Source organism: Malus domestica, chromosome 16 (assembly GCF_042453785.1).
Source record: "Malus domestica chromosome 16, GDT2T_hap1".
In the NCBI taxonomy this organism is placed as follows: domain Eukaryota; kingdom Viridiplantae; phylum Streptophyta; class Magnoliopsida; order Rosales; family Rosaceae; genus Malus; species Malus domestica.
The window spans coordinates 17,107,572-17,125,235 of NC_091676.1; the positions used below are offsets into that span (position 1 = coordinate 17,107,572).

The 17,664-nt window shown below is 41.2% G+C and overlaps 2 protein-coding genes across 3 annotated transcripts; one reads left to right on the forward strand and one right to left on the reverse strand.

Annotated features, from left to right (window-relative positions):
• Window positions 1-4,638: 4,638 nt before the first annotated feature.
• Window positions 4,639-5,094, reverse strand: LOC139193022 (uncharacterized). The gene has a single exon (XM_070815981.1). The coding sequence runs from the start codon at window positions 5,092-5,094 to the stop codon at window positions 4,639-4,641; it is 456 nt and encodes a 151-aa protein (XP_070672082.1).
• A 6,697-nt stretch (window positions 5,095-11,791) lies between these two features.
• Window positions 11,792-14,515, forward strand: LOC103403943 (heat stress transcription factor A-6b). Of its 2 annotated transcripts, XR_011577643.1 has the most exons (3): window positions 11,792-12,533; window positions 13,072-14,034; window positions 14,280-14,515. XR_011577643.1 is itself a non-coding variant. In XM_008342785.4 (2 exons), exons 1-2 carry the CDS (start codon window positions 12,258-12,260, stop codon window positions 13,864-13,866), a joined length of 1,071 nt encoding a protein of 356 aa, XP_008341007.3. In that variant the 5' UTR covers window positions 11,792-12,257; the 3' UTR covers window positions 13,867-14,232. The 2 variants fall into 2 exon arrangements, 1 of the variants encoding a protein (XP_008341007.3); XM_008342785.4 differs by lacking the exon at window positions 14,280-14,515 and having other exon boundaries at window positions 13,072-14,232.
• Window positions 14,516-17,664: the final 3,149 nt, after the last annotated feature.

Here is a 17,664-nt window from a genome sequence, read left to right on the forward strand (position 1 = left end):
GAGGGTTGCTAGAACAGTTGCTAACATGATTACGCAGCGGAGGAGTTCTGTCGTGCCCCCTATGCCTAGTTTTATTCCAAGATAACCTTCCGTGCCCAAGTCCAATTCAATTCTAGAGATGCGTGCAACGATGAAGAGCGAGGATGGTGATTCCACTGCTAAGGTGGTGCCAAAGCCGGCCGTTCCTGCTGAGAAGAAAGCGTATACCCGTATGAGCAGCCGTGAACAGCCTGCCAAACCAGCCTTAGGGGAGTTTTCTGAAATTCATGCTTTGTTGAAGCTCGATTTGCTTGAGGACACGGAAGCATTTGCCAAGTTTGTTGATGGCGTAAGCAAGGTTGTCGAGTCCAGTTTCTTCGTGAGGTTTGAAACTCACTCATGGAGGGGTTCCCTGCTTGCTATGATGCAGAAATATGTGATATTATCAGCCGAGTACACGCTTATGGAGTAGGATGATGCCAAGGCTGCTAGGGAGATAGCGGCAGCCATGGTAACAGAAGCTTGCTCGGCTGTTAAGAAAATTAAAGAGTTGGAGTCTGAACTTGCATTTTTAAAGGGATCTGATGCCACTGTTCAGCAGTTTGAGACCACTCGCCAAGAGATTAGTGACTTGAAGGCTCAACCTGACGCGATCCGAGGGATGTATGGCGTTGCAAAAAATGAGATTGAGGTCCAAGCATTGCTAGTGCGAGACCTTGAACGTGCCATTTCAGAATTTTGGTTTACCCATGATGCCAAAGACGTAGAGCTACTCGTCATGCATAATGACGTTGTTTGACTCAGGAAGGTCGTCAGTAGACTTGAGTTCAAGGAAGTGGAGCTACAAGGAGCGTTGTTTGCCAACGATAACCTAAAAAAAGAACTAGATAAGTTGCAAAATGCTCGTACTGACCTGATTGAGAAGAATAAGCAACTAAAGCCCAAGGTCAAGCTGACTTCTACAAGCTTGGCTATATAGATAATTTCCTTAAGATGCCGTTTGACTACGCCTTCTCTGATAAAGACTTTGACCTTTTTGCTATTTCTTCCAATGATCTACTTAAGTTTTCCTTCGAGAGCATCGTTGGTGGAGTAGTTGAGGATCAGGCTGCCTAGGTAGGTGTAGCCGAAGGTGATGCTGCCCAGGCTGGAGCAGCTTGCGACAATACTGCTCAGGATGGGGCAACTGTAGATGAAGCGCGAAAGGTTGATGCTGTTGGAAACGATGCGGCTGGTGAAGATGTCCAAGCTGCTAAGGAGTAGTCTTTTTAGATAGACTCTAGGATTTACTTTCTTTTCCTTTCCTATTTTGCTTTTTCTTTTGCTTGAACTCTGTTGACCTTCATGCCAGTTTACCAATTTGCTAAAAATTAATAAACTATTTTTCTTCACTTTACTTCATCTTTGTCTCTTTGCCTCGCTTCAAGCTTTAGCCGTAGAATGAACAACTAAGCAGACTGATTTGAACGAAGCAATCAACCCTATCTTCATTGCATTAGGCGCTAACTTCGGGTTGTCGGGTGTTGGTCTTTGCTTGCTTGAGGCACCTTTTGAAACTTCTAACTTGCAAGGCTGAATGACCTCTGTAGTTGCATGTTTCATACTAGTGGTCTACTAGATCTTTAATTACAAGGTCGTTAGTGAAACGCGCTGCTTTTTAATAAGCAGACAGGCATGCATGGCTTATGTGGTTGTTGATCTAGGCTTAGGACCTCTACAACCAAAGAGTCAGTAGCTAAACACCTTAGTTACAGAAGTAGGCGAGTTTGCATGATAGCTCGATTGTTAACCTTGATCTTCTAGGGTGTTAAACTGCTAAGCTTTATCTCGCGTTGTTGCCCCCTGACCATTGGTTACTTAGTTGGTCGTCATTTCTCCAATCCTTTAAGTTGTGTGGCCTATATCACAACATACTAAAGATTATTGGGACACAAAATTCGCTACCATTTCGCATCAAAAGTGTGTGCTTCTATGGAATTTTGTGGGCAGTGGTTCAAAAGAACGCTTTGCATTTTATGTAACTAATTATGTAGGCTTCATAGCAAGTAGCACAACACTTTAGGAATCAATGCGAACCTGTTAACTGCTTAAAATTCCATAGAACCACACTAGGGGTTGTTCTGCGCTAGGCAGTGCATATGTGCGTTAACCTTTCACAAGGTTATGCAGTTGTATAGGTTTATATGGCTAACTGCTTGAAGGGTGTACCGTAGATAGTTTTCCAGAAATTGTAGGCTATTCATTGAATTGGCAGCGACTTTAGGTCTATAGGGATCTTTCATAAATCGTAGGCTGCTCGTTGAATTGGCAATGACTTTAGGTTCCTATGTACCTTCCAAAAACCATAGGCTGCTCGTTGAATTGGCAGCGACTTTAGGTTCCCAAGGATCTTCCAGAAATTGTAGGCTGATTGTTGAATTGGCGGCAACTTTAGGTTTCCAAGGATACGCAAAGATCGCTAGTTGGTCACGTATAAGATTCTCAGTTATTTATGCTAGCTGGTTACATCAATGATGCTTAACCGCGTGAACCATGTGCTTGTAGCCGGAGCTAGAATTATGTATCCTCACAGAGATCACGTACGTATTGCAAATGCTAGCTGGTTATATCGCGAATGCTCAAAAGGGATGTTACTCTAATGGGTAAAGGGAATACATTTCATAACACGAAGATCGCTAGTTGGACACATACAGAATGCTCAGCTGGGGGTTGCTAGCAGCTGGTCACATCAAGGATGCTCAACTGCGGTCCATCTTTGTAGGCAGCTGTCCAAATGGTGAGTTGTGCAGCGTGCCTCCTCTATCTTTGAGGCTCGGGTCCACGCAGATCAAACCAAAGCCTAAAATCCTTCAATCTAGCTAAGCCTTGAAAAATACCATTGTGGCTACTTCTAGGGATGCCGGTGCAGGCCATCATGCTCTAGTTACACCAAGGCAGCCTGACCCATCCACGTCTGGATATTCGGAGTGTATAGTTTACCCTGTCATAAGGAGAGAGCATGATTGGTCCTCAAGGACGATGCAATTCATGTGATAGGTCCCTAATTGAGAGCGATCTTCAATGAGAGCAGAAGTAGATAGCTATTGCAAATACGCAATCGAGCCAAGTGATGAATAACTTTAAAAATCTTAATTGAAAAATTAGAAGAAAGATATTGAACTTAGTTGAAAGGTAGAAAATGCGTAACAACTGGATAGTCCTCGGCTTGTGAGGTAGTGCTTGTCGAGCTGCTTAAGTCTTCGACCTTTATTTCTCTTGAGCAGAGCTCAGAGAGAAGTAAGAGGTCATGCGTAGTACTTCCGTAGGTTGTAAGCATTCTACTGCTTATTGATCTCTTTGTTATTCATAATGGTGAGGGTGTAGCTACCCTTGCCGCCTGCTTTGCTGACCTTGTATGGACTTTCCTATATAAGATTCATCATTTTAGAGCATTCTCTTCGGGCAAAGATGAATGCTTTTCTTAGGACTAGATTTTCAGGTTGAAATTGCCAGATCTTTGCCCTTCTCTTGTAGCTGGAGATGAGCTGCTGCTGGTAAGTTGCAATGCGGGTGATGACATTCTCGCGTTCCTCTTCTGCCAGATCTAGATTAATGGTCATCTCCTTTCTGTTTGCTCCAAAGTTGGCACTATGATGTTGATGCTTAGCAAGATGACATTGGGAGGGATGATTGCTTCTGAACCGAATACCAAGGAGAAGAAAGTTTCACTGGTTACTTGTCATTTGTTTGTGCGATACGCCCATAGGATATTAGAAAGTTCATTTGGCCACTTTCCCTGCTTGTCTGTGAGAGATTTCTTGAGATTTCTTGTTGGATGCCTCCGTCTGCTCGTTGCCTTGAGGATATCTAGGCGTAGATGCTTGATGCCATATTTCTGGAAAAACTTCGCCAAGTCTTTGCCCATGAATTACGTGCCGTTGTCGATGATGACAGATTGAATGATGTTGAACCAGCAGATAATGTTCCTCTATATGAATCACTCTATGTCTGATTGAATAGTGGTGGTTATGGACTTAGCTTCTACCTACTTGGTGAAGTAGTTGGTAACAACAATCGGCATACCTCTGCTACCAATAATAGGTGGCATGGGCCATACCAGGTCGATTATCCCTACATGAATGGTCATGAGCTTGTCGACAGGTGGTACTCGCTGATAGGTATTATGGGTACACACTTGAAGCGTTGGCAGCAGTCGCACTTTTGAACAAATTCCTTAGCATTTATATGCACGGTAGGCCAGTGGTAGTCGGCGTTGAAGACCTTCTGTGCTAAGGATCAACCTCCTGAGTGGTTTCCACAAACTCATTCGTGGATTGAACTTAGAACTTTCAAGTCATCTGATGGCACTAGGCAGTAGAGATATGGGCCTAAAAAGGATATTCGAACGAGAATGTCGTTCCACATGTAGTAGCGTGCCACCTTTATTTGGAGCTTTCTAGCTTCCAATCTTTCTACAAGGAGTGTCCCATTGACTAGGTAGTTGTTGATGAGATCTTGCCAACTTGGGGTTATATTAACTTGTAACAACTCGGCTGATGGTTCTTTTTCTATGCTCGTCTTTCCCAAATATTTAATCGGGATAGAATGTTTAAACTGGTAGTCCAAAGTGAAATCTAAGGCTGCCAAGGCGTCTGCATAAGCATTGTCTGCCCGTGGCATTTATGTGAGGGTGTAAGTCTGAAATGCCTCAAGCTGCTTTCGTACATTCTCGAGGTATAGTGCCATCCTTGGATGCTTTACTGCATACTTCTCGATGGTCTGGCTTGTGATAAGCTGAGAATAGAAATGGATTGAGAACTTCTTGACTGCAAGATCTTGTGCCATTCGGAGGCCTGCCAATAAGGCATCGTACTCTGCTTCGTTGTTTGATGCCTTGAAACCTAGAGTGATTGCCCGCTCGAGCATTGAGCCGTCTAGGGTGATGAGAACCAAGCTTGCTCCAGAACCTTTATAGTTGGATGAACCATCGATGTGCATACACCAAAAACCTTTGTCAGAAAGGGTTGGTTCAGCCAAGGCGTGCTCGAAGGCGTATTTGGGTTGTGCTGTCGCGTTTTCCAAGCCAGTAATGAACTCTGCTATGAAGTCCACCAAGGCCTGAGCTTTTTTCGCCATGCAGGGTCGGTAAACAAAGCTATATTGGTTGAGAAGTGTTTAGACCATGTAGAATAGATCGTAGGGGATACTGAGTTAAAACAACGACCGTATATGCTTGAAAGTATGGTCTTAGCTTTCGAGCTGCAACGATTATCTCCAAAATTAGCTTTTCAATCCTCCGGTATCTTGTTTCCCTATCAAGGAAAGCTTTAGAAGTATAAAATACTGGCAGTTGGGCCTCCAACTCTTCTTGTATGAGGGTAGAGCTTACTGCTACGTATGAGACTGCCAAATAGATGTATAATTCCTCGGCTGCTTCCTGCTTGGATAGTAGCGGAGGAGATGTCAAATATCTCTTCAAGTCTTGAAATGCTTTCTCACACTCGTCATCCCACTTATCTCTTTGCGCTTTCCTGATGGCCTTGAAAAAGTGCTTGCATCAATCGGTTGAGCGCAAGAAGAAACGGTTGAGTACGGTTGGGCTCAGTCGTGAATCGATTCTAGCTGTCTTATCCAGCTGCTCAGGATCAAGAATGATGTATTAGGCATCTTCTTCTGGTTTCCATCTTTTTTCTTGTGTCGGTGTGTCCTCCTAAACGCCATTGTCTTGATCCGCCTGTTGTGGTTTCCATTTGGTAGCAACCTTGTCCTTTTGAACCTTAATGGCTTCTATGAGGGTGAATGACTTCATCTTTGAGTCTTTCAGCATTTACACTGTGCATCATCAGGATGCGGTTTGGTCAAACTTGATTTCTCTGACTCATTTTGCCTGGATGTGGAATCAAATTTTCTGGTACTTGACAAAGGTTACGGTGCCTAATTTCACTAGTTAGGGCCTTCCCAAAATCCCGTTATAGAGAGACGGGTCGCTGACTATTCTGAAAGTCTGCTATGAGACTGATGGTAGTGTTCACACATCGAATGTTATGTTGCCAATAACAGTTGAGGTGTATCCATTGAATTCAGTGAGTACCTCTGCTCAGCATATTATCGTGCTTTCTAGGCATATCTTCTAAATGATAAATAGCTGAAGTAGATTTACTAAATTGCCATTGTCCACCATTACTTTGTTAACTATGGCGTGGGCTAATTGGATAGAAGTGATTAGGACGTCGTTGCGTGGAAACTCTATTTCTTCAACGTCTTGTTTGGTGAAGCCGAAGATGGGTCCAAGGTTGATGTCAGTTGTCTGGACCTGCGAGACCAATATGGCTTGCTGAATCTTCCTCTTCTTGGAGTTGTTTGTGGCCCCAAGTATTCAAAATCAGCGAAGATGCTGTTGATTCTAATGGTCTTGGTAGACGGCTCATCGTTTGCATTTGTGTTCCTTTTAGCCTGCACAGCTGGCTTGTTCAGGTATCTGTCGTATTTACCCTTATTCACCAGCTTTTCTAAGTAATCCTTCTAGGTATAGTAGTTGTCAGTCGTGTGATTAAGACCTCGGTGGAACTCACAGTACTTGGTGTGATCTAGTTTGGAGATGTCTCATTTGGTTTATCTTGGCAGCTTGAACCAAGGCTCACTCTTAAGGTCGCGGAGAATCTGGTTGATCGGGATCGTGAACTTAGTATCGTTCTTGGTAGCCTGACTTCTTTTTACAGAGGACCTGTCTCTGCGCTTGGCCCTCTGCCTACTTCATTCATTGGACTACCTCTTATCCACCTTCTTCTAGGCTGCCTCAGACTCATTCTGAGGCTGCTCAGGTGTGTTGTTTGCTCGTCGAGCCTCATCTCAAAGCACATGCTTCTCTGCTAAAGCAAATGGGTCTACTAGAGTCAGGTCTTCTTTCATGATCAATTCTCAGAATAGGGGATGGTTTGCTAGGAATCCCTTTTTAAAGGTTGAGTTGGCAATCGAGTCATTGTAGCTGATTGTCTTTGCCTTCTCCGCCTTGAACCCCTTTACATAGTAGCAGAGCGACTCCTTCAGATTGTTCTTGATGTTGAAGAGATGATCGAACTTCTTCTTGATCGAGTGGTAGGATAAGTATTCCTTAGTAAAAACTACAAAAAGCTAGTCGAAACTCCGAATGGACTGTGAAGGCAAAGTAATGGAAAATATCTTGCACATTAAAGCTTTGTTGGCTCTGTAGAGGATTGTCACGTTGCGGTAATGCTTCAAGTGCATTTCCAAGTCTCTGTCTTCCTTAAATAGGGTGAAATGTAGCATATTGAACTTACGCGAGGGCTCCGTCTGCTCGATCTCATTCGTGAAAAATGATTTGTCCTTGTGTGCCACGTCCCTGCAAAGGGCCTCGTTTGTGGTCTCGGTGCACTAGAATCCACACAACCGCTCAGTAAAGAGCCTTTCTACTTCTTCCTAAATTTGCCTCTGCAGGGGCAATGGGGCTTCCAGCTGCCCCCGTTCATAACTTGAGGGTTTCAGCTGCTCTTCCCTATGCTCAGCTTGTTTATGTTATGGATACGATGCATGTGGTATGTTCCTAACAGGCGAGTGGATTATTCGTAGGTTGCCGGTTGAACTTGAGCCAAATTGAGCGACTTTTTCTCTTCGTCCGTCGTGCTGCCTACTCCGATATGAGGTGGATGACGCTTCTTACGGGCCTAGCCACGAATGAACACTTCGCCTGGAGGTTGTCTATGTTGATCATCGGAGTGTGGCCTCAACTGTCAATGTATGCTCGTCCAGGGGACTAACTAAGAGTGCACGCTCGTCCACGTGCTAAGATGAGAGTATACGTTATCTTGTGAGGCTAGGTGGAAGTGTATGTTACCATAACGCTGAATTTGTGGCTGGTCGAGGGGCTGCTTACCGGGATACTGCTGGAGAGAAACGTCATCACCTGTCCTTGTCCTACTTTAAGACACCTCGTCTGGGGCACAACTGCATCTCGGTGCACTACAGGAGTTGATTCACTAAGGTAGTCTGCTGCGTGAGGGCACTTGTCCATTCGGCTACCTATCGGGATAGGTGTTGTTCACCATTTGGAGTGGAAGAGTTGGGACGGTAGACGTCTACTTGAGTTGTGGAAGTGTAATAGACTCCGAGTGCAAAACTTGAGCCAAGATGGGTCAGATCTGCAGTAAGGTAGGCTGAAAATACCCTTGGTTCAACCGTTGGCCTCAGAATATGGATCTAGGCTGGTTGAACTGGTCTGGGACCATGTTGAATAGTCTCGAAGGCTACGATAGCAGGTCGGGCATATGGGAGCTGGGCCGCCTCGATTTGTCCTGCTTGGCGGCTGGAGGCTCGTTGGGCTCACGTTGGGTTGCAAACTGCGTCGCAATTGATACGGCTTGGGCTGCCTTAGTTTGGGCAGCTTACGTCCAAGTAAATGTGGTAGGCGCCAGGGGTTACTACTGAAGGCAAGCAGCTGTTTGGGTCTGTGCCTGATGGCTACTTATGTTATAGGCCTCCTACCCTAGGGTTTCCTTGCGATGAGTGGGGGTTGCCTCATGGGCCACTACAGCGGTGGCTGCAGCTGCTAGCATGGCCACGGTACCCCATGGAGGTAAAAAAATAGTGGTCCTTGCCATGATAAGCCTCAAGGTGGAACGACGTAGAGCCACGTCGTGATCTCCATTGTTTAGTCCATATCTTTCAACGTGGGAGGTCCTATTGGTTGTAGTTTTTGAATTCCCTGCCATCGTAGTCATGGATCTACAAATGAAGGAAGTTGAAAGCAAGTCTTTTTCGAGACTTTAAATCAGAACTCTCAATGAAAACACCAATTTATGGATGCAAATTTCCGCCGTCAGTTCATTTGACGAAAATGCACCTGTAATATTAATAACCTAAGATTAAAGTCAAAAGTCTCATGTGCCCACGATGAATGGGGGGCTTTGGCCGAAGAATCTTCGATGCCAAAATTAGATTTCTGAAAAGAATGTGTTTAGGTGTTTGTGGTTAGCAAAAAGACTCCTGAATTTTGAAGATAAATGGGTATTTATTGGAGATGAGAGGAGTATGGCTCGGCCCTCTAGGGTTTAGGGTGGTCGGCCCTAGGTGGTATTTTGGGTGAGAATATTCTAAGATATTTGATTAAATAAATATCTTGGAGTAAATAGGTAAATATCCTAAATTGATGGGATTAGGATTACTTACTTGAAATAGGTCTTCTCTGATTAGGAATATATTTATGATAAGAATAAGGAATTATCATATCATAAATACCTTTGACATTTTCTACGAGCAGGGGTGTCTTAAGCAGTCGTTGATCTCGGTCTGTTCTACCTCAGTTGCGCATGGTGAATAAGACTGCTCCCTACTCATTTAATAGGGACATTCTAGTTTTTTTTTATGAAAAATAATCCACGTATCAACTCCATGATTTTTGAGATTATTTTTTACTTGACGTTATGTTTTCCTCCACTCCTAATCTCATTTTTTCTCCATCACAAAAGATTAGGAGTTTAGCAACCCAGCGGCGGGTCAATGAACAATAGCAGCTGAGCCACCACCAAATTCATCGGCCTACTTTGCTCATACCTAGTAGTTCCCCCCCCCCCCCCCCCGCGACGCCATTTTCGAAAACTCCCTCTGATTTTCCTAAACCATCAACTGGTCTATCGTTAAAAAGGTTTAACCCCTAGTGGACTGCATTGGCGAACCCATGGCTCCGGCAATGAGCTAAGAAAATGACCTGAAATTCGACTCAAGGTAAGTGTCAAAGAATTAAGGATGTCGCTCCTCCTCCTAATCAAGGTTTTCTCTTACAAATTTTCATAGAGACAAAAAGTTAGTTGGCAACGAAAAGGGCGTTGGGTTCCCTTTATTTATTCCACAGCCTTCAATTACTCATTCTCTAGCTACGAGTCTTTTTAGCTACAATTACAACACTCACGAACTATTATCTCTCTCTTTCGTTGGAAAAGAATTAAGAGCAATCGTGCATAAGTGCTCGATTATTTCTAATTATTGATATTGTAAATCTTATTATATCTCATAATTTCGTATACATTTGTGATCAGAAATCATATAACTTCACTTCATTATTCTTTATTATGAAAAATGGCCTTTAATAATACTGTTCAACGGGTCCCACTTATACCCACCTCACCTTCCAAAGGAGAACCTTCTGAACTCCCATTTTTTTTATTGGTAAAACAGGAGGACCACGAAATCAAATCTCACAAATTAGTTCTTGGTTTTTTTTTAAAGATAAATCCCAGAACTTGTTCTCCAACCTTCTAATTTAAAATTGATAAAGTACAATTCAATTATTGTTTTGTGAACTTTTCTTTTATTTAAATGCATGCTTGGTCTCTCAATGTCACTTTCTTTGTCCATTGGTCGTGATAGATGTAATGTGCTAGATGGCTTTCCCAAAAGGGAAATAATATTAGGGTTTGGGACGGATTAAAATATCTTAAATTCTGATTTCCATTTTCCATTTGAAAGTGCTTTAGATTACTTTTTTTTTATCTGAAGTGAAATTCAATGATTAAGAATCCAACTCGATCGGATTCAACTTGAAATTTGATCTCTTACAATTGATTAAGGAGAGGATAGTTAAGTTTGTGTTGTCATAGCTCATTTTTCTGTTTGTCATTGCCAATGTTCTTGTTAAAACTGTGACCAACGTTGGCTGATAGAAACTTTTGACGGCTCTTGGTGCTAACCAAGGCTTATGGGTTTGTGGTGGCGCTACGGCGACCATGGCGGCTCGGGCTGAGAATCCCCTTACCACCCATCCTTTTGTGCGATGTCCTATCTACAATTGGCGTCTCAAGTGCCTTGCCTAGCCACACCTTCTGCCAACTCTGTACCCGCCTCTCTTATGTGGACATGTCATCGACTCTACTTTTATTTTTTAGTTTAGTTTATGCTTTTGTTTATACCACTTGGAGCGGGTTAGGTAGTAGTGTTGTTTTGTGTCGCTATGATGATTTGTGTGAACTTGTTTTTTGCGATGGCTTTATGTGACGGTCTAGACTTGTTGTGTCTATCGTTATTGTGAAAAATCTAAATCGGATCTCTTGATTCTAGTGGTATGTGTGGTGGTCGTGTAAGGGTTTAAAATCATTTATGTTTTATGTGAATTACCTCTAGATCAAGAAATTGGTCACTACATAAATGTACCCATCTGACACCTCTTTGTAATTGGTTATTCTAGGTATTCTATGGATTCTGTACAAACAAAAGGTTTGTGTTGCCACATTATCAATCCCAAATTGTTGGAATTGAGTTTGAGTTAGTAGTCCAAAGTCTTGTTTAAATTCTCCACACAAATCATCAATAACTAACTATAGATTACAATGAATCTAAATTATACATTTACACAAAAATACACTTAATAAATGATTATATGTTGTTAGACTATCTGAAAAGACAACATTTTTTATAGTATGTAATAAATATTAGACAAGAGATAATATTTGTCAAACTTACATCTTTTAACTTTTAAGTTAAACCTCACGTGTTCAATTTAGACAATCAAGCTTCACGAAACTTTTCAAGCATTGAGCTTGAATGTATTTGGTCTCCAATTAGTTTGAGCTCAAATCAAATCAAATCAACTCAACTCAATACGGTTCAAATATCATATTAACGTAGGAAGGGAGAATCGAACTTAACTATAAGCTTGATAACGCTCCTTTTTGGATCCGAATCCTTGCCTATTAAACCCGCCTTTACTTGCACCCCTACCCACTATATAACATTAAAGATCATTTCATAAATGAGGAAGAAATTTGGCAAAAGTAAAAATCAGAAGAGGTCTTGTATGACATGTATCATTGTTTCTCAACGAATCCAGCAAATCTTTGCCTAGCCAAAAAGGAAAAAGAAAAAGGGAAGAAATGGGAAAAAAGAAAAAAGGCACTACTAGTACTACCCCCTATTTATAAATTGATGGGTACCCCCCAACTCCCAGCAGCAGCAGCCTATTTCGTTGTTGCCTTTCGTCTTTAAACCAAAAAACCCAGCAGCAGCCTTCTTGTTCCTTAACAACCATTTCTCTCTTGGGCTTCTTCGTCTCCATAGCAACCAGATATCTTTCTCTTTCTCTTTCACTTTCACAACCATTTCTCTGTAACTTTTCGTAGTTCACCCTATCCCTTTGTTATAATAATATTTCTACCTGCATTTCCAAAACCCATTTGACAAACACTCATTGCTACCAGAAAGTTGACTTTTTTTTTTCAGAAGAAGAAAAGAAGAGCAAAAGACAGCAACCCAGACCAGTGATTAGTAGTTAAAGTTTACTACACATACAAAAAATGAATCTTGATCAAGACCCAGTAAGCTTTTCGTCTTCGAGTGCGGCCCTTGATCATCCTCTGCCATTGGAGAGGCTCTATGACCAAGGTCCTCCGGCATTTCTCACCAAAACGTATGACATCGTCGATGACCCATCAACCAACCACATTGTTTCATGGAGCAGAGACAACAACAGCTTTGTTGTTTTGGATCCCAATAGCTTTGCCATGAGTCTTCTCCCCAGATATTTCAAGCACAACAATTTCTCCAGCTTTGTCAGGCAGCTCAACACCTATGTAAGCATCACTCTCTAGCACTCCCCTTTTATCTGCATATTATGCAAAGTTTGCAAACCCGAGCGTAGTCCTGTTGGCTAGAGTAGTTTACTCCCCTTTTGCATGAAGTTGGAATCTCACTTCTCGTAGTTAAGATTGGATTAGATTATCGCTCAAAAATGAAATTTGGATATTGAATACATATTGGTGAGGTTCTTTGGATGTGGCTAGTTTGTGCATTCATGCTCTTGAAACAGCTATAAATGTGTCACTTTTATTTGTTTAATTGGGTCCATTTTGTGTTTTTTTAATGGGGTTACTAAATGTGGACATATTGTTTGTTAAATGGCTTCAAAAGAGAAACTGCAGGAACCAATGTATAAAATATGCACGACTATTACAAAGGGAGCTGCTTTTGCTTCTATTTTAAATCTTGATGAATCAGTTTTTGTTTGTTTGATTTTTTTAATCTCACTTTCCTTTTCCTTGGATGTGTCGGATTTAAAGCTTCATACGGATGATGTGATCATGGAGAAGTTCTTTGATTTGCTTAATGTAGGGATTTAGGAAGGTTGATACAGACAGATGGGAGTTTGCTAATGAAGCGTTTCTCAGAGGGCAAAAGCATCTTTTAAAGAATATCAGGAGGAGGAAGGCATCCCATCTTCCTCAGGCATCACAGAAAACTTTGGACTCTTGTGTAGAAGTTGGGAGGTTTGGATTGGACATAGAGATCGACCAGTTGAGGCGCGATAAACAAGTACTAATGGGGGAACTAGTGAAGCTTCGACAGCAACAGCAAGCTAATAGAGTTTACCTCCAAGGAATGGAAGATAGACTGAAAAGGACAGAGTTGAAACAGCAACATATGTTAAGTTTTTTGGCAAGGGCAATGCAGAATCCTAATTTTGTACAACAATTGTCTCAGCATAAGGACTTAAGGAAGGAACTGGAGGAAGCAGTTACCAAGAAGAGAAGGCGGACTATTGAGAAAGGGCCTAGTAATGTTGAGGTGGATGAATTTGGCCAAGTTGGAGTAGAGACATTTGTTAAAGTTGAACCACAAGAACATGGTGACATTTCTGATCAGTTTGAAGTTTCGGAGTTGGACCAATTTGCTATAGACATGCCGGGGGTAAGCAGAAGCCAAAATGTTCATGGTGACCAAGAATGTAAAGAGAGAGACGAAGAACATGAAGGTAGAGGCAAAGACCTGGATAAGGGTTTTTGGCAAGACTTGTTCAATGAGAATATTGATGAAGAAATTGGTTTGCTTGGTGTTCAAGAAGAGGATGAGGAAGATGTCAATGTGTTAATTGAGGAGCTTGGTTTTTTAGCTCCCAGTCCAAAGTAAAGAAGACGATGAGCTTCTTATGCATACTTTCTTCAAGGGTGTGGGTTTGAGACCCTCATCATCAAGATATCATGAAGTTCCTTGCTCGTTTCTAAGTTGGCATTGACGAGTGAACGAACACATGAATACTGAGAAGTTACACTGTTCCATTGCAAACAGCTACATGTGGTTAGTTTCCTTTTATGATCACTTGAATTTCTTGGTTTTCTTATATCTCTGCTTTCCATTCGTTCCTCGTCTAAAATCTGATTGTATTCCAGCCAGTGTTTGAAAATCAAAGGTATGTACTTATCCTGAACAATCATTAATCTTGACATGACTTTAGAAATTCAGTTATTCAGTTATCCAAACAATAATTTGTACCAATTCTATGTTTTTTTCCCCCTAAGACTATAATTTATCATTCGATGAAGGCGGATCATACATCAGACATGATGGTCTCACCAAGACGATTAAAAGCTCGAAATCTGAATTGCATCCTGAAGGGGGGCATCAAGAGGGTGGATGCCATGTTTCAGTGTTTCCACACTTCATAAAATGACTGCTGCTTGTGTTAGATCACTTATGGTTTTATAAAACGATATTGTTGTTCTACAAGCTATCAAGTTCCACCATGACATATAAAAGATTAACTGAGGAAATGAATTTAGATTTAGGTGTTAGATGGTGGTGGGTGCAAAACTTTTAATTTGGACTTGTAGATCAAATGGTTAAAAGCGTTTACCTCTACATACAAAACGAGGTCATATTTCGACGCCCAAAGCCACTATTAGGGATGGGCAAAATATTCATGGGTTTGGGTAACTGCGGTTATCCGCCCATTTAAAGTTCACAGTTACGGTTATGGGTAACTGTTTAAACGAACAAACGGTTATGGGTATAACCGTTTATCCGTGAAATTTAAATGGACGGTTATGGGTATTACCCGCAGTTATAACAGATATCCATCGATTATGGGTATTACCCGCGATTATACGGATATCCATTTACCCATTTAATTTAATATATGTAAAAAAAAAATTATGGATTTTGAGGGGTTTTAGAAGCAGGCTCTCTCTCTCCTCTCCTTCCCAACGACCTGCAACCCCAACCAACAGAGCCAAACTTCAATTATATTTCTGCACATCGCCAAGTTCGGATTCAAAGCTTCCCCAACTTCGCTTTTTTACCATAATTGAAATAATAGAATAGGCGTAAACTATTATTTTACAATAATTGAAAGTCGCATTTCTCTCCAAGAAATATGAAATAGGCGTAAACTATTATTTTATATAATTGAAATAATAAAATAGGCGTAAACTATTATTTCAATTATTAGAATTATATGAAGACTTAAATGATTAAAATAGAGAAATGCATGCTAAAATGTACTTATAACGGTGTTTAATTATCAGAAAACGAAAATTATGACAAATTTTTATTTTGTAATTTTCAAGTTGTTAAAAAAAACATGTAGACAGATGAAAAAATGATAAATGGGTAAAAAAATAATAAACGGGCTCAAAAACGGGTAAATGTTTATGGTTATGGTTAAATAGGTAAATGATTATGGTTAAATGAGTACACGATTATAGGTATAGATAACCGTTTATAAACGGTTATGGCTATGAGTATAACCGTTTATGCAATTACCCAACGGGTAAACGGTTATGCGGGTATGAACATAAACGGTTATGGGTAAATAACCACAATTACCTGTCCGCTATAACCGTTGCCCATCCTAGCCACTATCACTTGTAATGCGTTATATGGTTGTGATCCTTTTTTAAAGCTTAGGGGGCCAACAGCCTAACAAAATAATGAAGCATACTATACATGTCCAGTTGTTAAAGATACGTGTTGGAAGTATATCACTTTTTCTCTTTCCAGGCCAAAGAGAATAATTTTTGTTTTTTTAGAATATTAGCTTGCTTTAAATGACAGAAAGTGTTACGGTGCAACATCTGCACTTAGTTGGAAGACATGGAAAAGCTTGTCTTCTGAAAGCGATAAGGTTGCACTTGATGTTCATGACTGGCTGCCATTATCGAGGGAGTAATTTTTCCTGAGTTCGTAACACCGCCACGAAGATTTGTAACATTACGTATAGCTGCCATAACCTAGTAGTTTTTATAGATTAATAACATTTCGTAACAGTGTAGCTGCCATTCTCTCTCCCCTCGGCATCCTCCCCACCAATTTCTGAGACCTCGCCACCATCTTGCTCTTCATCAAATAGTGAACCTCCTTCACTAGAACAACCCAGAAAAAAAGGACCAAAGAGATTTTAAATAATCAACTCCACCTAGAAAAGGATTTCAAACAATCAACCCATTTTATTTACAGAAAGAGGTAAAGGATGGTGTGGATGCAGGAGGTTGGATGTAGGGGGCTCGGGTGGTTGCGGGTGGCTAGAGGTAAAGCTTGGTTTAATTTTTTATTTTTAATAATAAAAAGCTAGATCCAATGCTCTACATTAAGCAAAATTTAAAGACTAAAATTAATAGAATTTTAGTTTAAGACGAAGTCTAAACTATAGTGAAAGTTCAAGGACCAAGTTTACTCAATTCACAATTGACAAATTTCCCAAATTTCCTACTTGGGGTCTCTACGCTATTATTTCGCATGTAAAAAAACCTTTCTCCACACAGGATATTTTATTTATTAGAATAAAAAAAAGTACTATTATTCTTACTAATTTGTCTTATTTTCTACTCATATATATATATCTCTCTCTCTCTCTCTCTCTCTCTCTCTCTCTCTCTCTCTCTCTCTCTCTCTCTCTCTCTCTCTCACAGTGGAAATGTTTATAACAAGTTAGAATACAATATAAGCGGAAAAATACAACAAGTAAAGTAGGTGTTATAACATACCTTCTAAATAAACACATGAAATTAAAGGGCGAACAAAGAGGCCATGGTCCATGGTGTTAGCACTAGTAGGGGAATGTTCACTTATTAGTACAATATATATACAAACAATGCACCACTTATGTGATTGTTTTCTATTTGAATTTCTTTCAATGAATGTTAGTGTAACAATCTGTCCCGGAATTTATGGAACGAATGGGTATTTTTGGTAATTTCACTAAGTTTGGGATATTTATTTTAAAATTTGTTTTTGGGTCTTAATATGTGTGCCCGTGGGACCCATTTGTTTGGTTTTGTCCCCCGGGGTCCAAGTCTCTCTCTCTCTCTCTCAGTTTCATTTCTGTCTCTCTCCCTTGTCTTCGCTCTTCTCTCCTCCCCGTGAGCATGAAACCGAGACCACCACTATTATACCCACTCCAACAACCACCACCCACACCACCATTCTTCTTTCCCCTTGAGCTCCACGAAATCTAGAGCAAATGAGAAGCACACAAGCTCTCCGTGTCTCGTGGCACCACGAGTGGCCACTGTACACCTCATCCTCCGCGCGAACCCTTGACCATGGTAAGCTCATTGAACCCCGTAGATCATGTTTATGAGTGTTTTGTAATGTCTCTGAATAGTTTTTGTGGTTTTTGGACGAAGAATACCTCGGAGGAGCTAAACCCAAAATTCAGGCAAATACCCGTGACTTTCAAACCACTTTTCGACCATCACACGTCGTGAGAGTGGTACGGTTTTCTTCCTCATTCATTGAGCTTCAATTTGGTATATTGCATGACGTGTTTTCGTTGAAGTTCGAGGTTGACCGGAGCTTGGGAAGCTTCGGCTTCCTTTTTCCGTCGAAACCAGGCCGTTTGTGTCACATCCCGGCCTAGGCCCCTACCATATCCCGAGCTCGACTCCACCATAACATAATATTGTTCGCTTTGAGCCCTGACCACGCCCT